The 27,054-nt window shown below is 43.9% G+C and overlaps 1 protein-coding gene across 1 annotated transcript in view; it reads right to left on the reverse strand.

Annotated features, from left to right (window-relative positions):
* The window catches only part of IRF2 (interferon regulatory factor 2), a 351,614-nt gene that overhangs the window by 221,232 nt on the left and 103,328 nt on the right, over nucleotides 1-27,054 (reverse strand). Inside the window, exon 2 of the mRNA XM_086962480.1 lies at nucleotides 1,219-1,320. Within this exon, the coding sequence (XP_086818606.1) occupies nucleotides 1,219-1,305 (87 nt within the window). The 5' untranslated portion in view covers nucleotides 1,306-1,320. The remainder of the gene's footprint in view (nucleotides 1-1,218; nucleotides 1,321-27,054) is intronic.

The following is a 27,054-nucleotide window of genomic DNA, read 5'->3' on the forward strand; positions in this document are numbered from 1 at the left end:
CTTTTACATCCATAGGTGCAGAATCCTCGAAACAGGATTAAGGAACTTCCACAGTCAGCTTTGTCGCAGGAAAAAAGAGTGAGTCCAGCAGGGGTCAACAGCAGACATGGAGCCAGGAGATGCCTGATTGGATGAGACACATTATTATGAACTTGAAGGTTTTTTCCTCGGGCTTCATGGGAGATTAGGTTTTTGTGTTGATTGTTGTTTGTTTAAAATGGTTGCTGTTGAAATTAAAGGAAAAAATATAGCCTAATCCTGGCCTACATGTTCTTAATAGAATTGAAACTTTCAGTGGCGAAAGCTAGGACATTTTTGATTCTACCCTAGTCTGAATGCCTAAACATTTTGAATTTGATGCATGCATTGACTTCAACCCACCAAAGGTCATAGTCCATTGCCTGGGTAGCAACATACGATATGGTACTTCTATCCACTTTGTTTAACACTTCCTGGAAACAAACCAGCATGCATCGACACCGCCTGGACACAGACCAGCATGGATCTTGCTGCCACTGGAGCTTCCAGAACACGGTGAAGAATGCGGACTACAGTTTCCTAGCTAGAAATAAGCCTGAAGGCCCCTACTGAAGCTCAGCCAGCCTACCCTGTGGTTTCTTTGGTACATGGCCATGGGCCAAGGAACACGTAAGCCTAGCATTGGACTCAGAAAGAGAACATAAGCTGAGTGCACAGACAGCAGGTCATATTACATTAAATTGTTTGTATATTTATTTGTATGTATTTAGTACTTGGTGTAAAAGAAACTGTGGTGTCAGCGCCGTTTAAAGTGGTCAGCAGTCAAAGCAGTTTGCAGTATTCACTTTTCTTAGCAATACATTGTGCAGTGCTTGATCCTAGCAGAATACTGCTACATAATGTGTTTTTTCTTTGCGGATGCTGGTATTTTAAAAATTACCATGTTGTGTAACAAATTTAAATTCCCCAACAGGTTTCACCAATGACAAATTCAAATCCTGCTTAGATAAAACTGAATATTCGACGACCACAACAACCCATTGCAAAGAACAGCTTTTAACGAAGGCTCTTTCATATTTATTCCCACTTTCATTTGTATTTGAACAATATCTACTAACTCAGTGCTAAGATCATTCACTTAAATATACTTGGGCAAATCAGTCAAGGAGCATCACAGCATGTGTAAACTAACAAATGGGCACCCTGGTCTGCTAATCTGTAGAGAAAGATAATCTTTACCTCGTTTAACCAATTGAGCCCTGGTATCGTGCTGCCCTTTATTTGTTCTTCTAGCCATGGACGCATTCTCATTCTCTCTACTGGCATATTAAGCTTTTCTACCTATGGGAAGAACAGGAAAATCATAGTTAATTTTAAAAACCCATAATATTGACAAAACATGTTAGTGTGCTTTGATACTTAATAGTGAAGACCAATATTAATGGAAGGTGCAAAAACACATCAATTTATATTCATTATATTCATTGTCTTTAATTAGTTGTTCACATATTTATGAAAATAATTAAAAGGAAAAATATATAGGGTATATTCTAAATATATCATTTTTTTTAAATACCAGTTGCTTGACTTTTCGGTTTGAAATTTCACTGTTTAACTTTATTATTACACAATACTGTTTAAAAAGCCTGCCCCATCCCAGAGAAACAAACCCATAACATTTCTTCAGGTAAAAACATTCGATAAAAGGTTTTAAGACAGCAGCTGGTAAAGTGCTTGAGCCACATATTACATAGGTAATTTGATTTAGGGAACACTATTCGCATTAATCGATTTTAAGACATACTCTAAACTTCAGCGGGTGAAAAAAATGAATAATTAGCCCTCATTCAGGTAGGTACTTCCTATAATAATACATTCTGAGGCTGGAGTTCCCTTTTAGGCTGCAAAAGGCACTCACGTAAATTTAATTTGGCAATGTGTTGCAAGACCTTGCCTGTGATAAATATCTACAATTTGGGAAAAAAACTAAATTATCGCGTGAAGAATACAAAATCAAAGAAGGTATTCATACTCAAAAGGGAATTTCAGGATCCTTTAAGGACACTCATATAGGAAGCAAAGAAAAGTACGAATAACTGTTGGGTGTATAGATGCCAGAACTGTATTCTTAAAGGGGGCAGCCTCCATTTTCTGTCCATGTTTTACAGTTGGAAATTTCTTGAATTAAGTTATTAAGCAGTCCATGCCTAGCTCGAGTAAAAGCAATAAAGTATCTAATTAATAGCAGATGCTTCCATACTGGTTCTTACATAATGTAAAAAAATTAGCAGTGTACTAAGAACTACATATAAGTGCCAATGTATTGCTCAATTAGTTTTATGTCCACAAAAGAGGGCATACTCTTGATGTTATCTCCGCAGTCCACACTGTATCTGTTCCCAGGCTAGCTCTTTGGGCAGGTCACTATCCAACTGTTCTCTTTAGTCTTAAGTAAATAAAAGACCATTGTTATGACATCAGTCACCCTACTTCAGGAAAATGCCGGAAGAAACGCACTATTGGGAATTTCTTGTCATTTATATTCATCTTATTGCCCAAGCTTATCCAAACTTTGGGAACAATCAACCAAAATATATATTAGATCATTACCTATTACAATTTGCAGCAGAGGGACAGTACAACTAGCAACTAAACACCCCCCCTCACCTCCCCGCACAAATGTGGTCAATTCTAAATGTCAAAGAGCACTACAATGCCCATCACTTCTGCTGCAAAAGTGAAGTAATGGAAATTGCCAGAAGGCAAAAAAAACTCCCTAACATTGCATGTTAGTCTAGAGAACTGAAAAGTTGAACAATTTGCGTAAACCTTTCAATTTATAAATATTTTTTTTTATGAATTTTTTTTAATGATACATAGATATTTGTCAGGCCCATAAAGTATAAACAGCATGTGAGCATAATTGGTGCCTTAATGTAATCTACTCAGTTCAAACGCAGCCCAATCCAGAAACAACCAACACGTTTCCTCTTAGCAAGAGCGCCTCAGGCCTTTTAGAATGTTTAAATAACTATCCCATACAAGTTTTCAGAAAAAGACGGTTGAAATGAAATGAAATGAAATTTAGGTCTTATATAGCGCATGGCTGCCCGTGAGCGTCCCAGCGCTGAAATTGCAGAACTTCTGAGGGTGAAGACGGGGAAGGGAAGAGGTTATTGCGGGAAGAGGTGAGTTTTTAGGAGCTTGCGAAATTTCAGAAGATTGGACTCAGAACGAAGGTGAAATGGCAAAGCATTCCAGGAGGTGGCCACAGTGACCGAAAAACGGCGTCCTCCAGTTCGGGCTTTTCTGATTTTGTGGACCGTGGCCAGATGACCTTGAGCTGAGCGTAGGGGCCTATTGGGTCTGTATGGAAAGATCATGTTTTTTAACATTGGAGGCCCTTGATTTTGCAAAGCTTTATGGGCCGTGCAGAGGGCCTTAAATTTGACCCTTTCGCGGATCGGCAGCCAATGTAGTGCCTTGAGGGCGGGTTTGGCTGAGACCCTGCGAGAGGTCCCAGTAAGAATCCTAGCTGCGGCATTCTGTGTTCTTTGAAGAATGTTGATCGTGGATTCCGGGGCAGCAAGAAAGAGAGCATTGCAATAATCTAGTCTTGATAAGACTAGACCTTGAACGAGCAATTTCTGGGAGGGTCCTGGAAGTAAAGGGAGGATCTTTCTAGTGGAACGCAGTAGCCCCACACAAGTGCCAGCTGTTTTTTTCGCTTGCGTTTTGAGGGATAGGTCCTGTTCAAGCCAGAAACCTAGACTTTTTAATTCAGTCTTGGGTTGAGGGAGGGGGCCTAAGCATGCTGGCCACATAGCAGATGGAAGAGAAGATATTTTATTTCCCAACAGCATGAGCTCAGTTTTCGAGCCATTGAGCTTAAGCCTTGAGGCGGACATCCAGGCATGAATATCCTCTAGACAATCATGAAGGTTTTTTACCTTGTCCTCTTCCAGGGAAAATGATACGATCATTTGGGTGTCGTCAGCATATGTGACGGCTTTTATCCCAAAAGGGGAGACCACGTCATCCAGGGGGGCCATGTATGTGTTAAAAAGTGTAGGGCTCAGTGAAGAGCCCTGGGGGACCCCACACTGGAGAGGGAGAATGTCGGATCGCACATTCCCTTCGCAGACCTGAAATGTTCTGTTAAACTACAGAGTAAGATAGATAATGTAAATAATGAGAACTGCAACAACTACAGGTGCCTGGGGAGGAGGGTGGGTGCATGTGATTCTACAGGTCTACATGGCAAGAACAGATGCTTACTGGGTAAGTGACATAATCCGTTCGAGGCATGTGTGCTGGAGATACACATGCTTTCCATAGACTATATAGCAGTATTCTCCCAAAACGGTGGCTAACCATTAAATATTGCAGTGGTCTGGAAAAGTGTTTTTGCCATTACCTGTCTTACATTGGCTTATTGAAGTGCTAGTGCATCCAAACAAAAGTGTTTGGTAAATGTGAGTGGTTTAGACCATGATGCTGCTTTACAAATATCAGCTATAGGAATGTTACCAAAAAAAGGCCATGGATGCCCCCCAATTTGCGAGAAGAATGCGCTCTAGGGGGTATAGATAAAGTTCTCTTAGCTTTTGTGTAGCAAGTTTGAATGCACTTAACAATCCATCTTGAAATGACAGATTTAGAAATAGGATTGCTTTTCTGAAGTGGTGAAAATTAAACAAACAGTTTCTTTGTTTTACGAAAATATTTTGTTCTTTCAATATAGTACAATAAAGCTCTTTTGACGTCAAGTATGTGAAGAGCTCATTCTGCTACTGAATCAGGTTGAGGAAAGAACACAGGTTGGTAATTATGGAACGCAGAAAACACTTTGGGAAGGAATTTGCGATTGGGGCGAAGAACTACCATATCTTTAGGGAGCTAAAAGAAGGGTTCTTACAAAGTTAATGCCTGTAGCTTAACAATCTCCTTAATGAAGTGATTGCAATGAGGAATGCAAGTTTCCAAGAAAGAAACTGTAAAGGACACCTATGTAGTGGTTCAGAGGGTGGACCCATAAGTCTTGTAAGTACAACATTAAGATTCCACATTGGTGCCAGTGAAATTCTTGGTGGTATAACTATTTTCAAGCCCTCCATAAATTCTTCAATGGCAGGAACTTTGAACAAAGACAAATGTTGTCTATTTTGCAAATACGCAGCTAATGCTACAAGGTGCAATCTAATAGATGTGTGAGCTAGCTCATATTGCTGTAGGTTTAAAAGGTAACAGGCAATGTTCTGAACAGAAGCATTTAGAGATAGAATTTTGTTGTTATTAAAGTAAATAACAAATCATTTCCATTTTGCAGCATAGCAAGCTCTGGTACTAGGTTCTCTATCTTCTTCCATAATAGTCATACAGTCTGGTGGCAAATTTAAATATCCAAACTCTATGACTTCAGGAACCAAATCGCTACGTTGAGCTCCTTAAGATTTGGATGCTTTATTTCTCCATGATTCTGAGTGAGGCTACTGGAGGTGAGATGTAGCTTTTGATGTGGAACTACTCAGAGGTCTAACAGGAAGGTGTACCATGGTTGACTGGCCCATGTGGGAGCTACTAAAATTAGTGTCTGTGACATTTGCCAGAGTTTCCGAACCAGAAACGGAAGGAGTAGGAGAGGCAGAAAAGCGTAGGCAAATATCACTGATCAATTCATCCACGGGGCATCGCCTTTGGAGATACGGTGTGGTAACCTGGAGGTGAAGTTTGGGCATTGTGCTTGTCTACTTTGGCGAACAGATGTATTTGTGAGTTTCTCCACTGTAGAAAGTATGGAAGGAGAACATGGGGACGAAGTTCTCACTAGTGTATTTGCTGTCTTCTTCTACGGAGTTGGTCGGTAATTTGAGTGTTTACTCCTGGGAGGTTTTCTGCCAGAAAGTGAATATTGTGATTGATTGCCCATTTCCAAATTGTCTGAGACAGGTGTGAATGTTGGAGAGAGTGTCCCCCTCCCCTCGTTTTTGTACATAATACATTGGCTGTCATATTGTCTGTGCGGACTAGGACAATATTGCCTGTGAGATGAGACTGAAAAGCTTTCAGCCCTAGAAACACTGCTATAGCTCTAGAAGGTTGATGTGGAGACGTTTGTGTTTGTTGCCCCATAGACAGACCTTGCATTGTGTAATGATGGAGATGTGCACCCCAACCTGTGAGAGATGCGTCTGCTATTAGCACGACTTGTGGAACAGGGTCGATGAAATGCCACCCTTTTGATAAATGTTGTGGGATCTACCACTGCAGAGAGTGATGGGTGCGGCTGTCCACCAACACTAGATCTGTTAATTGACTGTGTGACTGATTCCATTGACGTGCTAAGCATTTTTGTAATGGACAAATGTGTAGTCTTCCATGAGGTACTATTGCAATGCCTGACGCCATCATTCCCAGTAGCCGCATGAAAGTCCTGGCTGGCAAGGTTTGGTTGGTTTGAAACTGTAGCAATAGAGTTTGGATAAAGAAAATTCTGGCTACATTGGGGAAGGCTAGAGCTGTGTGAGTGTTGAGAGTGGCTCCTAGATAAGATTTTATCTGTGAAGACTGTAGGTGAGACTTTTGAATGTTGACAGTAAAAACCCAATTGGTTGAGTAGGTGTAGCATGGTTTGAGTGTTTTATAAACACTTTTGGTGTGTGCTGGCTTTGATGAGCCAGTCGCCTAGGTAGGGGAATATATGAATTTGTTGTCTTTTGTGATGAGCTGCTACTACTGCTAGGCATTTTGAAAAGACCCTTGGAGCAGTTGTTAACCCAAATGGAAGTACTTTGAACTGTTAGTGTTTGCCTACTATCACAAATCTGAGATATTTCCGATGGGCTGGATGTATGGGAATGTGAAAATATGCATCTTAAGTCGAGTGTGGACAAAAAATTGCCTTGCTGTAGGAGAGGAAGATCCTGTTGAAGCGTTACCCTATGGAAATGTTCTGACAGTATGTACTGGTTTAACTCTCTGAGATCCAAAATGGGTCCTAAGGAACCGTCCTTTCTGGAAAATAGAAAATAAAGAGTAAATCCCTGAACCTTGGTACTGAAATGGAACTGGTTCTATGGCTCCTCCTTTTTTAAGGGAATCTTATCAGAAGTGTCCTCTGCAGGAAGCTAGTGTTTTTCTGGACTTTTAGCCAAATATGTCCAGTACCTACAGACTAGAATGCTGGTAGATAGGTGCTGGGGTACAGGACACACACACACCTCAAACTCACACCTGTTCATTCTGTAGTTAAAACTGATTGATTTCTCGTTCTACAAGGTCCTAACAGTTTGGATATTCCCATAGAAATGTAGAAAATGTTTCAGTTTTTTAGGGTTCTTTTTCTTAGCGTCACAAAGAAACCCCAATGGCTGAAATGGTGAGTATAAAGGTGGTCATGTCCTAGAGCAGAGTCCATGAAAAAGTAGTCAGTGCATCAGATGCTTGCCTGAGCTCGTTGAGGTAGCTCAGGCAAGCATTGTAATTGTTAGACTTGGCATCTTTTGGCGTGTTTTTCCTGAGTTTTTGCTTTCTGACCTCCCGGTTTGGACTCTGATTTTTCTGGAGTAGTGTTTCTGCGCACTTTGTGGAGGTGGAGTGCCATAGAAAGGGAAGCTTTTGCTATGGTCTGGGCACTGAAGAAGCTGAGACCATACCTGTTTGGAACTTACTTCCGGGTTCAGACAGACCACAGGCCCGTCAGATGGTTGATGCAAATGAGGCGTGAGAATCTAAAACTGCGGAGGTGGTCCATCTCCCTACAGGGAATGCACTTTACGGTGGAACACCGTCCTGGCATAGAACACGCCAATGTAGATGGTTTGTCCAGGTTCTTTCGCCTTAGTGAAGAGAACTACCAGGAGGGTGGGTAGTTCTCCCTACTTTCAGCTGGAGGGGACATGTGTTAGACTTGGCATCTTTTGGCGTGTTTACCCTGAGTTTTTGCTTTTTGACCTCCCGGTTTTGATTCTGTTTTTGTAGGCGTAGTGTTTCTGCGCACTTTTCTCACTGCTGATCAGTGGTAAAGTGCAAGTGGTCCAGTGGTAAATTGTGTTATGGATTGGTGTTTCCATGATTTGATATTTGATTTACTTGTTAGTCCCTAGTAAAGTGCACTGAGTGTGCCAGGGCCTGTCAATCAAATGCTACTAGTGGGCCTGCAGCACTAATGTGCCACCCACGTGAATAGCCCTGAAAAGGATACTCACATCCGCCATTGCGGAGTCTGCACGTTGTTTGTAACTGCCATGTCAACTTGGCCAGTCCGCACACTTTCCAGGCCCTCACCTTCCCATTTCTTACATGTCAGCCACCCCTAAGGTAGGGCCAAGGTACCCCTATGGGCCGGGTGCAGTGTATGAAAGGCAGAACATGCCCTGGTGTGGGTGGCATGTCCGGATAGCGAATTACAGCCAATTTCATTTTTCGCTATTGCAAGGCTATCTGTTCCCCATAGGACGAAATGGGGAGTTTGTTTATAACATCTTATAATCATAACTGGCCCGGGGAATTAGGTAGGAAAATAAAGTTTAGTATGCCTTAACTCCGAATATAAAGATGCATCTTTTAGTGAAGGTGATGTTTACATTCTGTGTTTGAATAATACCACTTTTGGAAAGTAGGTATTTTCTTGCTCAGTCATCCTGTGTGCCTCTGCTGGAATGTGGATTGCCTGTCTGGGTTTTGGAAGACAGAAGGCTGGGGAGCAGGAGTGGCTCCAGATAGTCTAGGTGGGTTAGGAAAGGGCTGAATAGACCTGGGCTGCAATTGGGGAAGGGGTAGATTTCCTTGAACCTCAAAGAGCATGGTCTGCATCTGACCATGCTGTCTCCACCTCCTGCCAGGAAGTAACACCAGAGAAGGCAGAACTGGTTCTGGCTGGGCACAGACACTCTCTGCCTAAGAGATCAAAGGATTTTGGGATATAAATATTGGGGCCCAGACCCCTGAACTTTAGAACTCTTTTGGACCAAGAAGAAGAGCTGGAGAAGCTGTGAGGAGGAATTACCACATTGCAGTGTTCTTGCTGTGTTGGCCTGCAGTGCTGCTTCTGTCTTGGGCAATGAAAGGACTGGACTGGACTTTCTGCAATCTACTTTTGTGAGTTCCTCCAAGGGCTTGAAATAGAGCTTGCCACCCGTTCAAGAAGTCTCAGGAGCAGCATAGAACTCAAGCTCTTCTGCCCTCAGCACTGGGGACTATTGGTTTTGTGCTGCACGGAAAGAAAAAGGAACTCAACAACGTCGACAACACCACTGCCGACTCCGTGTCCTGAAGGCACCGCAGAGGGCACCGTCGCAACGCTGCACTGCGACCCTGGTCTCACCGACAGCGCCTGCCGATGCCTGCCGATGCCACCACCGAGCCGCTGCTCGCACCGTGACCTGTGAACTCCGCACCGCCTCACTTAATGATGACACCTTGATATCCCCGACGACGCTCCATGCCAAAATCGATGCGGCTGCTTGCACCGTGGTTCAAGGGCACCGCTCGTAAAGTTACACGACGAACCGCTCTCATCCCGCACCGCAGCCTTGGCCTACCGACGCCAGCACCATGGACTCCAGTTTGTCAGCCAACAACAGTGCTTCAGTAATGAGGACAACACTGCCTGCACACGACCTGCCAGCACCGCGACGAGCACCGTGACCCTGGTCTCACTGACGACATCATCTGACGCCGCCACTGAGCCGCTGCTTGCACCACGACCTGAGGGCACCGCACGCCACACCGCTGAACTTCGCAATGCAGCACCAAACGCCTGCACTCCTGACTCCTGACCGCAACACGTGTGACTTTGAGGGCCCCAACGACTCCTGCACCGACCTCTGGAACGGACGCCTGCGGACGCCGGGCTTTCGGAAGCTCAACGAGAGGTCGCCAACGCCCTGCATTTCTAAAAGGTACTGTTTGCGGGTCTTCCCGACACCGTATTTGGCCTGCGACACCGCGGTCAGCCAGAACTGTTTGGATTTGTTTGCTCACAATGCCGGATAGCCCCGGATGAAGCTATCGACATCAAGGAACTGTTTTCAAGCATATTTTAACAATTGAAGATTTTTAAGAACTGTATTGTGATTTTTTTTATCGTTTTTGGTCTAGTCTTAAGAATATAAAAATATTGGATATTTTTCTAAACTGGTGTGGTGTCCTTTTGTAGTGCTTATACTGTATTACTGTTGGTTAGATGCAAATGGTTTACACATTGCCTCTGAGATAAGCCTGATTGCTCGTGCCAAGCTACAAAGGGGGTGAAGCAGGGGGTATTTTAGGAGTGTAACTCCCTTATCCTGACTAGAGTGGTGGTTTCTGCCTGGCTTTGGCACATGCCCTGTGAAATGACTACGATCACCTCCTTTCTCCATCTCCACTTTACTCGGTCTCTCCATCTTCTCACCTTTTGCTCTCTATTGGTGGTTCCTGATTCCCGTCCCCTCGCTCAACTACAATTCCAAACTATCCCATTCACATGCAACGGAAACCTCACAATCTCAATCATGTCAAATCCCTTACACTAAGACAATGTAACATCCATCACTCACAACACATTATACATCCCGTATTGTAGCATGCCCCCTTTCATCCCTTTCACTTCAATAACCCCCTCCATCACACCCCTTTTCTAATCTTCTACTTCGACCACTTTTCACCCTTCTCAACAGTCTTGTCTCCCACTGCTTTCTCCCCATATTCAGCTCCTATCAACCCCCCCATCGTTGGTCTCTTTCTCTGTCCCACGTCCCTCTCCATCTCTACACTCATGTCCTTTCGCCCTTCCTCTCTTCTATGGGATCCTCCGCCTTCTCTGTTCCTCCCTTGACAAGCTAGCTTTTTAGCACCGACCATCACTCGTCCAGTTTCCCTCGCTTATTCCTCTTCTTAATTACTATCTACCCATCTGTACACCATCTCTCTCCAACACCTATTCCCTACATTCTCTTTGCACCATCTCTCGCACCCTACTATCTCATACCCTTACATTTTTCCCTACCAAGAATCTCCCAGATTCATCTGTCTCCTGTTTACTTTCCCACCATCATTCTCCCCTTTTAACCCATCATACAACTACTCTTTACTTCTCTGCTCCATAATAGCCTCTCTGCCCTCCAACTTCTCTTGTTCCCTCGGCCTCCCTTTCCCATCCAGGGCAATCTGACCCACTTGCTACAGTTCCCATCCAGCCTAAACAAAGGTCCTACCTTGAACCCAAACTATAAAATATCCTCTCTTTTGCTTTAAACAGGCCCAGGCCTCGCTCAGCCTCTCTTTGTACCTTTGCCACACCGAACCCACTGTCCCTCCACTTGGCATATTCTCACCTTCTCCTAACCCCAGTCCAATACGCATCCTGCAAAAACAGACCATTCTCTCCACTGCTATCTCTCCCAACGACTCTTCCAACCATTTTCCACTACCCATGTCCGCCTATTTAGTCACCTTCTCTATATCTTGAAATTCATTACATCACTCTCATTACCAAGTCAATAAACCACCATCTCACCCACACCCCCTTTCCCTCAAACTCTGCACCCCATTACACTTCCTTGGACATAAGCCCCTAGACATCACACAATATAATCTACAATTCAGAATGGAAAAGCCGACTGCACACCATCATACATCTCAAATGTCGGAACATCCCTACACACCCTCCACATTCAGACTCTTTCATTTGCATTATCCACAAATTGACTATCATAGCCCCCCAGTTGCCAATACACAACTGACCGCACCACTTCTGCACACATGATGCAACACCTTACCATTCTTATCTTTCCCCGCCAGCTTACTACTTACCCCAACCATATCAGCACACCACAATACATTCTACAATCAGCCATCCACTACAAAACTCACACAGCCACTACATCTCCCTCACATCCTCACAACCCCTCCTTTGCCAGAAACATGAACTTTCCTGATTCGCATGCAAGCTATTATCCAATTCCCACCATGATCTGAGTTACGTCACTATAGTAAACAATATCAAATATTACCTTTCTCTTCAGCATGAACCAATCAATTGCAATATAACAACCCATGTACCTTTTGGTAATCAGTAAACCACAACACTCCAAAAACAACACGTCAGAACTTCAGAGCAATAGGGAAGCTTAAGACTGAGCTAGTGAAGGTGAATGATACAGATGACCTTGCTAGCAAAAACATTCCTGATATGTACTCTCTTCATATAAGAGGCTATACAAACAAGATTATCTCTCCAATTCATTACTCGACTATGGCAAGTATATTGTTCTTAGACTAAGATTTGGTTTGTTTCCTATGCAAAATTTAGATCTCATTGACCTTCTTTTCCAAATAGAATTGAGACCTACAGCTTGTGTGGCTATAAAGAAGAATTGCGTCCTCATCTCCTTTGTTTATGTTCTCCTCAGAACATGGTATAAGACACATTGACAAACAGTTAACTTAACAAATTCAAATAAATATTGTAGTCAATTCATGCTTTGGTATGAGAACGGCCAAACTATTTCTGAAAATCCTTTACTTGCCGGCAAGGATTACTGTTTTCCTGGCTCTGGTGGTGTCAAGATTGGACTATGCCAATGCCCTATATGCAGGACTCCCACAATACCTATAAATAAATAAATAAATAATAATAATAATAAAGAGCTTATAGAGCGCACAGTAACGCCATCTCGGCGTGTCCCCGCGCTAAGAGCTACTAACGAACACCATAACAGAGCCTCTATCCCTACACAGTGTAGAGTAACGTTTTGAGCCTAGCCCTGAACAACGCTTCACTGCTCTCCAATCTCAGGGCAGGAGGAAGTTTGTTCCAGTGTTGAGCTGCTTGGAACGCAAAAGATCGTCCACCCATTCTGGCCTTCCTTACCCTTGGAACTGTCATCAGCCCAGTACCCTCCGACCGGAGGGTCCTTGTTGGTTCGTAGCGGCTGACTAAGTCCCTAAGATAGGCGGGCGACCTGCCCCAGACGATTCGGTGACAGAAGAGGAGGCATTTGAACAGCACGCGTTTCTTCACTGGCAACCAGTGAAGCGCATCCAAAGCCTGCTGAGAATTAGCTCTCCTGGGTCTTCTTAGCACCAGTCTAGCGGTGGAATTCTGGATAACTTGCAGGCGGCCAAGGCTGCCCTCGTTGGACCCTAGGAACAGGATGTTTCCATAGTCCAACCGAGAGGTCACCAATGCCTGCGTCAGTGTCCTTCTGGCCGCTAGGGGTAGTAGGTCTAAAGTTTTGTTTAGGGTCTTCAGTACCCCAAAACACTTGCCCACAAGACGCCTTATATGGCTTTCACAGGAGAGGGAGGGGTTGATCCAGACTCCTAGATTCTTAGCCTCCTCACAAGGTATGGGAGTAGGGCCAAGGCACGAAGGCCACCACTCGGCTGACCAGCTTTTGCTTTTTCCCCCCACTACCAAAACCTCTGTCTTGGAGCCATTGAGTCTTAGGCAGTGGGAGTCCATCCACTCAGCTAGCGCCTGCATACAGGACTTGAAGTTGGTGGCGGTATAGGTGGTGTTCTGCGATAGAGAGATCAGCAGCTGGGTGTCGTCGGCGTATGATACCAATTCCACCCCGAAAGACTGTACCACCTTCGCCAGGGAGGCCATGTACAGAAATAAAAAGAGTAGGGCTCAAAGCTGAGCCCTGAGGCACTCCCTGGTCTAGTGGCATCTCTACCTATCGACATGCCCCTTGTTGTACCTGGAAGCATCTTCCTGTGAGAAACGACTGCAGCCAGTACAGCGCGGGACCAACGACCCCAGCCTCACTAAGACACCGTAGCAGGATGGAATGCGCTACAGTGTCAAAAGCTGCGCTGAGGTCGAGCATTATCAGGGCCATTGTATGTCCTGCATCCGCCCCTGCTCTTAAAGTCTCAGTGGCACGTAGGAGAGCTGTCTCAGTCGAGAAGCTCGCCCTAAATCCTGATTGTGAGGGATGAAATAGGTTCCCTCTCTCCAGGTGCTCAGTGAGCTGAGCATTGACCACCTTCTCAGCCACTTTCGCCACATATGGCAGTAAGGAAATGGGTCTGAGGTTTTCCAGCACTTCAATACTTACATTTGTTTTTTTCCTTATTGGGAGTACTATGGCCTTCTTCCACTCCTCCGGAACTCGTTGAGTGGAAAAAGAGGTCTGTAAGACATGTCTTATATATGGTTCCAGGCCAACAAGACCCTCCGAGATGACCCAGGAAGGGGCCGGGTCGTTGGGGGAACCGGACTTCACGCTACGACAGATCTTTATTAGCCTATCGGCGGAAGGGACCTCGAAGGTTTGCAAAGAAGAGTCAGGAGCCATAGGCGAACCATCTGCTCTAAAGTCTATGCCCTTTCCCGGTTGTTGGGTGAAGGAGGCATAAATGGCTTTGACTTTATTGGAAAAAAAGTTAGCGACTCTATTGCATCCCTCCACGGTGGCACTTAGGGGGATATTTGAGCTGGAGACTAATGATATTTCCTTGTATATTTTAAACAGTTCGCGTGAGGAGCTCTCGGCTGCCTCAATGCGTGTCTGGAAATATTTAGCTTTAGCTCTACGTACCGCGTACTGATAGCTTCTATGTGCTAAGCTATAGCTGTTTTTTCCCTGTTCGCTAGGGTTCCTTCTCCAGCTCCTTTCAAGTTTTTTACAATTAGACTTGATTTGCTGGAGTTCCTAAGTGAACCAAGGGGCAGTGCGTTGTCTACCTTCTTTGGCTTTACCCTTACTCATGGGAACTAGCTCATCCAAGGTGGCAGCCACAAGCTGATTAAATTCGTTGTTGGCCTGATCACTATCCGTGGCAAGAGGTGGTTGCGCTTTCTGAATGGCTCGAACAAAGTTCTCTTGAGAATATTGTCTCCATTTACGTCTCATAACATTCCTAAGTCCAATCTCAGTGGCCTTATGTGGCTGGTAAGAACACTGGAAAGGGACCAAGAAGTGGTCGGTCCAAGGGAGCTGAAAGGGGGTAAGTACCTTTATCATATCCCAACTGGCGAAAATAGGGTCCAAACAATGACCCCTCTCATGTGTGGCAGCAACACTTAGCAAGTCCAGTTGTAATTCTTTTAGGACTAGACAGACATCCTCTGCCTCCTTCTGTAGAGGATCCTCTAGATGTAAATTCAGATCCCCCAACACCAGTACTTTGTTGTGTTTGATCGCAGTCTGAGTGACCCCTTCCAGTAAACTACTTCGGAAGTTACCCAGAGACCCTGGAGGTCTGTATATTAGGATGCCCGAAATTGCCTCGTGTTGGGTCAATTTGATGTTGAATTCACCAGCTTCACTGTTATCTATTTTTACTGGTTTCAGGACACACTCAAAAGGGTGTTTAACAACGATAGCAATACCACCTCCCCTTCCCTTTTCTCCATCAAGTCTGTGGAGGGTGTAGCCTGGCGGTATTGTATTGACTATGTCTGGATCAGAGTGTTCTCCTAACCAGGTTTCAGTTAGAAATAGTATTTTCAGGGCCTCATCATGTAAGAGATCCCACAGTTGGAGGGAGTGTTTGCTTAAGGATCTGCAGTTTAAGAGCCCCCCATTTACAATAATCGCTTCAGGGTCAGGGACATCCACCGGTAAACACCTCCCTTTGAATGTACACTGAGGACATGGACCCAGGTCAAGTGGCAACAGGCCGTGAGTGGAGGGGGGCAGAGGTCTCTCAGCCTCTTACTAGTGTAGGACAGCAAGTGGCGCGCCAGAGATGTAGGGGTCCGGGCCCCTGGCCCCGGTCGGCCGCGGACGGGCGCAGACGGGCTTGGCTTAGGCGCGGCTTCGGCGCGCATCCGGCGCGCCCGCTGCGCCAGCCCGCTGCGCCGTCTGGTCCCTACACACATGTTATAGGTGGAGAGGAGGGCGTGAGGCCGTCGCGACTAGAGCGCAGCCCCAGCCCACACCCAAGATGGCGCCCGCCGCCGCCTCAACCGGGAAGTAAAACGGCTGGGCGAGGCTGTCACCGAAGAATATAGCGTGTAGAAATTACAAACTATACAGAACGCATCAGCCCGTCTGGCTCTTCAATTACCCAGGCCAGCCTCTATTTCTTCTCATTTGAAGAACCTGCACTGGCTTCCTGTGAAAAAAGGATCATGTTTAAGACCTTGGCCCTTATGCACAGGGATCTGTATCAGACTGGTCCAAAATACCGGTCTTCCAGGATTCAATTCTACTCTACCCTCAGAAATCTGCGGCCACTATGCCAAAGTTCCATGGGTAAAACAGGCAAAAACCAGAGGCAGATACTTCTCCCTCTACTGGGCCCTCAAGCTTGGAACAGTTTGCCTGCTGAATAATGCCAAGTGGGCAATGAACTGCCTTTTAGAATGCAACGTTTCTGAATACCCTCCGACTCTTACTTTCCATTTAGCGATGGGACACTACTAGGAGTAACAATGCCCTTTAGGAATCCAGACCTTCATTCATTGTTGATATTCTGCAAGAGTTATTCTTCCTATAAGCAATGTAAAACTGCAATGGTCATATTATTTGTATGTGGTATGTTTGTCTTCTATGGCTCTCTCTACCCAATATACACCACAACTTATCCACAAATACACCAACACACAAGACTACGAACACACTCAGTACAACTCAAATATGTAATTACTGCAGATTTCTGTAAACCTTCAGTCCATACAACTCAAGCACATGGTAATATTAATACATTTTAAAAACCCACCTTGAATTCCTAAATTAGAAACAAATTAATTAACAGACTTAAGAACTCCCCACAGGAATCCTTTACCACCACTTCAGCACAGATTTTTCAGCAGACTTACAACCATTTAACCACCTCATGGATTACATATGCAATTTCTAGAAATTCTAATGGAAAAGATGTACAGGTCTCAAAAAATAAGAATTTAAATTAGAGGGAGGCTACTCACGTCTTCTTTACAACCCAGGGAAAGTCGAAGCTCTAGCCACATACACTCACTGTCATGGAATGCTGCTCACAAACACTTAAGGTGGAAAGTGGTACTAACGGAAATGATGCCACTCTGAAAAAGTAAGCAACTCAAGGGGTGGGGCAACCTGCAAGGTTTTTACAAATGGAAGTTACTGGGCTTAGAACAACTGGGGGATGTGTGGAGGGGCAGAGCCTACATAACAATCGCAGATCTGCAAAAAGACTACGACCTAAATCAGGGAGAATGGTTGAGGTATCTAGAGTTGGGACATGTCCTAAAAGCATATATATAGGAGGGGAAGGCCTTACCGGCGTCGTCTCCAGTGGAAGACAGGCAACTGACCACTGACCAGTAAAGCCATATCAAGTATATACAGAAAGCTCATCAACAACTCCCCAGACCCCTTGGTAACATTGAAAGCTCAATGGGAGGTGGACTCAGGGCAGAAAGATGAGAAAGAATGGAGGGACGTGGTACAGGGGCTACGAGAAGTTGCGATCCGTTCTCGCTTACTACTCATCCAATGAAAAATCCTGCATAGGCTGTAAGACTCCTGTGAGACAATACACTGCATGGGACGTATAGAGAATAATCAATGTCAGAGGCGATGCCGGCAGGTGGTGTCTTATTTTCATATGTTGTGGGATTGCTCAGCACTACAAATGTACTGGAAGAAAGAAGGGGAAGTTTTGACAGAAGTGGTGGGGTCGGCGGTCTTACTAGACCCAAGATGGTTCCTGCATATTTCTTTACCTATACTGTCCTGCTGCTTATTCCCCATGAACAGTTGTGGCTCAGATACACAGAAAAATGGTTAAAATTGGCGGCAATCATTGCAAAAAGGAACATTGCTGAGCACTGGGTGGCGGAGGCCACACCGGAGGGGTAACAGTGAATTGTGGACCTTGATCGGTGTCAACATGCAGAGCACACAGTTTATTTGAACATGGGGTGGAAAACAAGAAAAACAAAGACAAATGACAGGACCAAACACCAGCAAGGGAACACTTGACACATGCAGGACACCAAATTATATATAGCCTAGAAATATCTATGGATTTAGTTTAAGGAACTCAGGACATAGATGAACACAACTAGGTGCCAACTCTTCACCAGGGCATCTACCTCCCAAACCAGAACAGCCACTATAGCCACCACAGTTGCTCATCTACTTGCACCAGCAAACCAAAGCCAAATTAATGAAAAACAATCACTAACTACAAAAGGTCCATCTGAACCAACAGACAACCTGTGACAGGTAAACAACAACTGCCATGAATTAGATGGAGCGCCATAAAACCACAACCATCACTGTGAACCACCACACAGAGATGACACACAATTCATACACAGGAGTTAAGTTGGAAGGTCACAAGGGCCACCTCGCTTTAAGGGACACCTTCAAAAGGCTAACCCACATGCTCCAAACTACACGCCCATGTGAAATAAGGTAAAGGAGGCCAAGTAATTTGCAATTACTATGCTATAAAAATACCCAGTATCATGAGATAAAATAATAGAGAGATTTGACAACAAGCACAAATGCAGAAGAGTTATATTCCACTGGCAACAAGGTTATCTTGTAGGCAAAGATGAGGAAGGTGGCGTGGATTCTGGATGTGACAGGCAGGTCATCAAAGGGAGTCTGCTTTTTCAGTTAATCATTGGCTGGTGACATCAGGAAATGTAAGCATGAATTCTGACTTGATAGCCTCAGTAGAGGTGATGATAATAATCACAAAAACAACGAATGTACACTAGAATGGGAGTGTTTAGCCCAGAAACCACTGTTATATGTGGATTATGGAAGATGTTAATTGGTTATACGAGAGAAACGCTTCGGCAATTGACTTGGCAATGACTCAACTTGATGGTCAGTTAGAGCAGGATAGAGGGGAGTAGCATAAAGAATGATCACAAAATTATCTAGTGAGATGGGGGACAAGAAGGAACTGGGAAATTATGGCAGTTTACAAGGAATACAAAGAGAGAGGAATTACAGTGTTAGACATATATCTTGATATGCCAGCTTGTTATCTTTCTTTTGAAATACTCAACATTTGTATTCGCTGTAATTATTACGCTCAAGGCAACATTTAAAATGTTTGTTTGGTTAAGTCCCCACAGATCTCGCCATGTGTAGCTCAGTCATTCAATTAAATTACTAAAGACAAGCATAATTCAGAACTACAAAAAAGCCCGCCGATTCAAAAAACACGCCGTCAGAGTGTTGAAACCTTTTAGCTAATCTGCCTCACAACCGATCTTTAGGTCGAGCTTAGAACAGTGTGCATGCACTGCTTGCGAGACTTTTAGTAATGGGCTTCAGAAAGCTCACCACACGCTTGTGCATGTGCTTTTGTTTTTCTCCCAGGCTATTGGGCTTTGCGTGCATCTTTCTAAGAAAGACAGCACGCAATTGGGCAAAGGCGGGTGCATGTCCCGCCTTTGCTCCGCCCACGGCCTATTGCTTGCGGGGACCCGCACAGGCAACATTTGTTTTCAATTATCGTGCCCAGACACGGGAGCGATAATTGAAAACAGATCGCACGTGGAGCACGCACGGGCAGCACTTGCAGGCTTGTTTTTTTTTAGTGGCCGCGCTCACTGGGGCTACCCTCACACCCCGGGGCCACTTCTAGGCTAGAGCAGAGCAAATTAGCGCAGGCACAGCTCCCCCGACCGCAGCTCGCATTACTCACCCTAAGCCTATTAATGCAAAAACGTGTAAGACGTTGATTTGCGGGCAGATTGAAACAAATGTGCTCTAACTGGATTTTATGCAATCCCTTCTACCGTCTGCGACTCTGTGATATGAAAAATGCCTTGCGTTTACGCCCGACCCCCTATGGGGCTACCGGGTTCTAGCTGCCTTTTTTGTCTTTCCAGTGTTTCTCTTAATAGCTACATCTCTATCACACTGTTGTTTCCCTCGTATTTCTCCCCCTATCTCACCCGGTCACATTCTTGTTTATCTCTACTTCACCTTCTCTCTCTCTCTCTCTCTCTCATTCTCTCTCCCTGTTATTTTCAATCCTGATCTCTCTTAGTTCTCTGTCACTTTCTCTACCTCTCCTCAACCCTTTCTTCTTGTCTCGGTTTCTTTTTTTGTACCATTTCTAATTTTTTCCATTACCTCTTCTTTCTCCAGTTCTCTCTTTGAATATCTCTGATTTCTCTTCTCTCTCAATCACTCTCACCCCCCCCACCCCCCCTCTCTCTCTTCTTGCTCTGGTTGCCTCTCCCTTTGACCTTTAGTTTCTTGCTCGAGGGAAATTTTAAAGTTATTGGGTGGCGGAGATGCGTGATTGACATTTTACTAAAGATGGTCCAATTATTCACAATTACTCAAAAGTAATTGTTAGATTTCTGCAGCACGTCATGCCAGGAGGGTTGCTTTGAGGCAGGAGCGCTGTGGGTGACTGTGCGTAAAGCCAAATGAGTTGAATTCTTAAAGGAGCTGCGCCTCAAATATTTTGTTTACACTTGTTGACACCTCCTTGTTTTACTTCTGTAATTACACAGAACAATCGGTACACAAATGCCCTATAAGGTTTCGGATCAGGTGAGCAAAATGCTATAAAATATCTGCACATGGCTGACTACATCTCAAATTGAAAAAACACGAGACTGATTTACCTGCATGGACCCTTATCATGCTCCCTTGGACTAACAGTAAAATCACAGCTTTCCTCATGCCACGCCCGCTGTCCTAAAACTTTAAATTAGATTTTTAACAATGGGGTCACCAACAAGTAATATATTCTTAACTGTTCCCGATGAACGTCTAAAAGAGAAAATTAAAACAGGATTAAAGCCAAACAGGCCAGTAACATTGGCCTCACCTGGTTGGCTTTAGCGAGTGAGTTGGGCCAGTTTGTGAGAAATGTATTCTCCAATCCTGCACTGTTGCACTCTTTTGATAGAAGTCTCTACATGTTGTTGTTTATGTGGGTCATATATCGTTATGCTTTGCAAAGAATGCATGTTTATATAATTAAAATGTGTTATGGTCACTATGTAAATAAGGCTATTCAACATTTGTTGAAGTATTGGATCAGAATGGAGGACTACTATGGGATCTATATGTTTCAGAGATTTGAAACTTGCAGTGACTTGTTAAAGATTATATTAACAAGAAATAGTCATTTAAAAAATGTTTCCAGTCAGAAGTTGATTAGTAGTTTATAACGGAGCATGCATTAATGTGCACAGCCTATTTGCATTCAAACATGCTACGACCTGAGCTAGCAATATTAAGCTTCTGACTAAAAACACTTTTGAACTACTTATGATCTTCTAGAAAACCATGTGCATCCTTTTTTTTTTTTTGAAATATTTTATTATTTTCACCTGGTATAGAGTTACAAAATACATTCAATTATTTTTTCAAATTCAACAAATTTGTCATGTACATACACAATCTGTTCTCATCTTATAAAAAACAAAAAACAAAAAAAAAACATAAAAGATACTAAGCACAAGTCATAACTAAGTGTCAATTCAATTCAGTTCTAATTTCCCCCAGATTTTCTCATACTTCTGAAACGATTTAATACCTCTAAGTTCTGCTAGCGTACATTCCATAGTTTTAATTTCATTAACCAGATACCACCATTCCAATAAGTTAGGTGGGTTAGGACTGATCCAGGCTCTAGCTAAAGTTAGTTTAGCACAGGAGAGTAAGATAGATAACAATACGGAGTGTGGTTGGTTTGTAGTGTATTGTCCTAGTATTCCCATAGGGGCTGTTAGTGGTATGCTGGAAACATCTTTTATGGCTATGCAGAGGAAATTAGATATGCTGAGTTCACATAATGTGCACTTTTGAATTTTATGCATTTTTATGGCTTCCAGTTGTGATTTAGACGGGTCCGCAGAAGTCAAAAGGTTAAATACTGCTGATGTAAGCCATTCCTGTTACCCTTTTTCAGGTTTCATCTGTACATTGCGTGCAAAATCTATTGTATTTATATATATATATATATATATATATATATATATATATATATTAAAATGGGCTTAGAGCCCGCCCATTATTTATCTCTACTTACCATTAGTGGTGTCCCATATGGGTCTCTTTCCTTGCTTCATTTTAGTCAACATTTCTCTTGGCCTCCAGCTTCCTCCTCCTGGGCTTGGAGTCTTCGTCCCTATCATGGAGCTTGGACCAAGCACTGTTTCCTGTGGCCAGTGTCCTTCCACTGACCACATGCTTTCCAAGGTATACTTTTTGAAAATATTTACAAATGCAGCCTGTAAGAATGTATGTGTTTACACTCTGTTCGCCCAAGCTTGCTGCCTTTGCCTTTCCCAATCTTCCTTCTTCCACTCCTGTGTTTGAGGCAGGAGTTATTGCGCCTCTTGCAGCAATCTCTATGTAACTTTATGGTCACGATGTCCACAGTTCCCTCAGATAGCTTAGTGGTCCGTATACCTGCTGCAGAAAGCTGTATGTGGATGCAGCTCACTGGTTCCAATGCAGTAATACAGCTCATGGGGTTAATGAGCTATGGGTGTGTATATATGTTCGATATTGCTTAACTGGCCCTTTTGAATCACAGGGTATTTTTTTAGCTTGATCTGGGTGTGGCAGTATGGACTTAGTGTAATGTCTGCGATACGCACAGTTGAGCGAGATCTTAGAAAGAACAAATGCATATTTCGGTGGTAACTTGATATTATAGTGCCAAAAATGCTCTCAATACCAGAGGATTGTTACATATAAATTATACGATATAGGCCAGGCTTGCTCTCTGGTGGTCACGAATGCATGGATGCTGGATATCACAAATGCCCGGTACCAGAGGAGCGCTATATACAAACACTGGCAAAGCCAGTAGGTTTCGCCTATGTGAGCTATTGGCTTTGCCAATTTAGCCATGTTGCACAGCAGCATGGCAGGCTGAAAGGTATTAAAAAAGAAGCATTGGAAAAGCCATTGGGTTTGCGGTATGCAAGTTCTATTTGGTTTGACACCGTTTTTTTTTTTTTTTGGTCAAATTTGTTAACACCGTTTTTTAAGACATGCTGTATAGCAGGGCGGGCTGCTGTGCTATGTGGCTGAAACTAAAGAAAATATTAGCGCTATGACGATGTCAGCTACGGCACCATCATGATTTTTTCCATTTACTTTAAGCCATGTTGCACAACAGCTCGTGCTGCTCTGCAGCAGGTCTAAAAAACATCGACAAAGCCAAAAGATATCGTATAGGCAAAACATGTAGGCTGTGCCAAAGCTTGTTCACCTTCTCACTTATGACTGTGAGAAGGTGCCTGTGCGGTCCCCTTCTTGTACTGTATGTGCTTAGTCTCTTCTACTAGTGCTACTTGTAATATATACTTGCACATGTGAAAGAGGCAAGTTGTGCCTGCCCTATGCTAGGGCAGCTGCACTGCTGCTCCCTGTGCTTTATCAGTTGTATGTATCTGATCTACATTCCTCTGGTCAGTATTGTACCTTATCGGTTCCAGGGAGGCCTGCACAGCTGCTCTGCTATAGCTGTGTTGTAGGAGAGGAAAGCCCTGATCAAGCAAACCTATCGTAGGCTTTTTTTTAACAATGAAAATGTTTGTCCAAGATTTACGAGGGGAAATTACGTTATGTGTAAAACAAACATAACACGACCTCATTCACTACACAAAACTCTCAAGAATTCCTTAGTGAAAGCTCGTCTATTTAAGCACAGTTCGAACCCCTGCAAGGCATGGCTCCAGAGCGGGCATGTACATTCTTTAGTCAGGTAACCTAGCCCAATACAGAACAGGTTAGGTGAGTGGGCTTTCCAGTGGGTGTGCAGAGCCAGACTAGGACCTCAAAGAAACCAAGAAAAAAATGATAATACCAACTCCACCTTTCACACAGTAACTGACCCTGCAAGCACGTCTAGCTCTTTCCGTTGCTTCGAAGGGGAGGTAAGCCGTTTGGACGAAATGAAGCCAAACTGCAGTTTTAATACAATTGTCCAAATAACTTGATTAACAGCCCTATGTTTTGCAGACAGTTCTGAATGGTAATCCAATATTTGAGAGTCTGTCACAGTGCCTACGAGCACAGCTACTTGACAGCAGGAAATAGCTCATGTGTCTATAGGAACATTGCCGTGCCATGTGCAATATTAGCAAACGCAGTTCAGCAAAACCAGTTCACCAATTTGCAGAGTCACGTCGAACGTGCAAAATCGCGGTCTTTTTAGTTATGCCCTCAGTAAAGTACTCTGCTATTTCGATCAGATCCAACCTGGATTATTTTGTGGTTAAACAATCGTATGTAAAACGCAAACATGTCAAGCACGCCTGCTCTCCTCTAACTTCAAGTGAAATGTTCCTGTGCAAACTGCTCCTTTACACTTGGGAACTAATCTTACGTGAAACGTGTGACATGATCTCACGTGCACTGTATGTTACTGGTCTAACGCAAGGCCCTCCAATACCCGTTGGATTATGTTCATAATATTGAAAACGGTGAAAATTTTACGAATAAAAAAAACTGAAGGTTATTTGACAACAGAACTTTTTCTCAACTCTGGCAATATTGTAATACAAAGGCTTTAAGAAAAGGATATTTAGAGAGAATAAACGACGTGTGTTACACTTGTTATGTAAAGTGAGACTGCAGTGGTGAGTGTGAGACAGCTTTAAATTGGATGAAAAATCTGTGAGGTCTTTAAAGGGGCGCGGCCAACGCAGTTAAGGGCATGGCTTAAAACGCATTGGCTTAGCATAGTGTGCCGCCTTTGCTTCTGTGGATGATTCCAGATCTATAAATGCAATAAGTAAGATTACCTACAACAAACTAGGACTATTAGCTTTGTTAGTTGCATAACTATGGAATTGTTGCATATAAATATTGATAATAATTCCGTTCTGAAATGATGAGACTGTAAAAGAACTACAACAAGTCTGCCATCACCCAGAGGGTGATGGCAAAAATGAAGAGCCCGATCGAGACCAGTTTTGTCACCTGCTTTTTAGAACTGCCAGACCCGGCCCACTTAAAGCCCTGAGTGTGAGTTTGCACCAGTGAATAATTAAATCGCCCAGGAAGATGTTTGTTCTGAACGTTAGGTTACGCAGTGTTGTTAAATCCCAAAACAAAAGCATCTGACTACATTTGCGTTACCTGGGCATAGCAGATGATGTGGCTTTGCAACGCATACAGCACAGACAGATAACTTTATTCTTGTTCATGTTCGCCATGGCTCTATAGGCTGTAGCCATATTCCCTTTTTTAATATACGCAACCAGCACAAAGGAACAAGAATAAAGTTATCTGTCCGTGCTGTATGCGTTGTTTTATGTTATATGTTGTGTGACACCATTATATATTTTGCCTGTTTCGTTTCCACTGCACTCATCACTGTTAACACAGTTGCTTTCACTTGGACACTTTTCTTTAAGCTTGATGGCACCAATGATGATAACAGGGCCGTCCTGGTGAGTACCTACCAGGGGTCCCATTGGTGGTGCGCCCGTGATGTGCCATCTTGCTCTTGCACATTTTTCCTATCACACGTTGGTGTGGGTTTCTACTCTGTCTAGATACGGGGACGGGCTTTTTTAAGGTGGGCTTTTGACTGGCGTAGACCCTACCCTATACTTATATAAGAAACGGGAGATTGTTGTAATTGATTGCAACGTGTGATACCCCAGCTCGACATAATTGAAACTGAAGGCCCTAGACCTAGGTCATTATTGTTGTTGTGACTTATTGAGTGGAGGGCGACCTAGGTCTGTATTTCCCTCTTAGCTCCATGTTGGTGTGCAAATTTATTTAGTAACCGCATTCGAACTGAAAAACCGACGCGTTCAACGAAATTAGAGTGCTCAATTAAAAAGTAAGAGCTAGTTTGTGAAATAAAATCATGCTGAGTGCCGTACTTTCTGGTGAATGCTAGTCGGGTGATTCTGTGTCCGGATCAAGTGTACCAACTTGAATCCTGGTTTAGTGACTCAGTACGTATAAAATAAAGTAAACGGAGACGCGCGGCGGGTTAGTGGAGCTAGACAGAGAACTTAACTAATTCATATGAAACAAATATTAAATATATGAACGAATTTAGCAACAATCAAAAGTTCACAATAGTCAAAGGAAAAAGCTGTATTCCATGCAGTCATTGAGACAATTCGGCTGTAGATTGTCCAGTAATTTATTCCAAACGATTTCATGTTGTCAAAGTAGCTCGGTAATATTCCAACCTTCTCTTTGTTGTACAGTTTCGAGAATCAAAAAACAAAGTTGATTTAGAAAAGGGGGTGGTGATGAACAGAGTGTCTGAATTAAGCAGACCACTCTTACCCAGTCCAAAGATCAGGGCTTGATCCATCACCGTTATTTATCTCACTGCCCCATCCCAGCTCAGAACCTGGCTATATGCAAATCAGTCTGTCCCTGGCCCAGTGCATCATGGGAACAGGGCAGACTAAACTACCAAGCCAATTCTTCACCAGAAAGGAGACAAGCTACCGGGGACCGGTTTCTGGCATTTCAGCCGTCTTCGGCCCGGCTTGCTTGAATCCTGATGGAGCAGTGAGAAAGGGACTCATGTCTGAGTATACCCTGCCACACCTATAGTGGCCAAAAACGATTTAGAAAAGGGGGTGGTGATGAACAGAGTGTCTGAATTAAGCAGACCACTCTTACCCAGTCCAAAGATCAGGGCTTGATCCATCACCGTTATTTATCTCACTGCCCCATCCCAGCTCAGAACCTGGCTATATGCAAATCAGTCTGTCCCTGGCCCAGAAACCGGTCCCCGGGAGCTTGTTTCCTTCCCAGTGTAAGAATTGGCTTTTGTAGTTTGGTTTGCCCTGTTCCCATCATGCACTGGGACAGGAACAGACTAATTTGCATACAGCCAGGTTCTGAAACTGGGATGGTGCAGTGAGCTAAAAAACGGTGTTGGATCTAGCCCTGATCTCTTGACTGGGTAAGAGCTTTCTGCTTAATTCAGAGACTCTGTCCCTCACCACCCCTTTTTGTAAATATTTTTGTCCACCCTAAGCGTGGAAGGGTATTCTCAGATGTGAGACCCTTGCTCATTGCACCATCAGGATTCAAGCAAACCGGGCCGAAGACGGCTGTAATGCCAGAAACCGGTCCCCGGGAGCTTGTCTCCTTCCCAGTGTAAGAATTGGCTTTTGTAGTTTGGTTTGCCCTGTTCCCATCATGTACTGGGACA

Source organism: Lissotriton vulgaris, chromosome 3_1, assembly GCF_964263255.1.
Source record: "Lissotriton vulgaris chromosome 3_1, aLisVul1.2, whole genome shotgun sequence".
Classification (NCBI taxonomy): Eukaryota; Metazoa; Chordata; class Amphibia; order Caudata; family Salamandridae; genus Lissotriton; species Lissotriton vulgaris.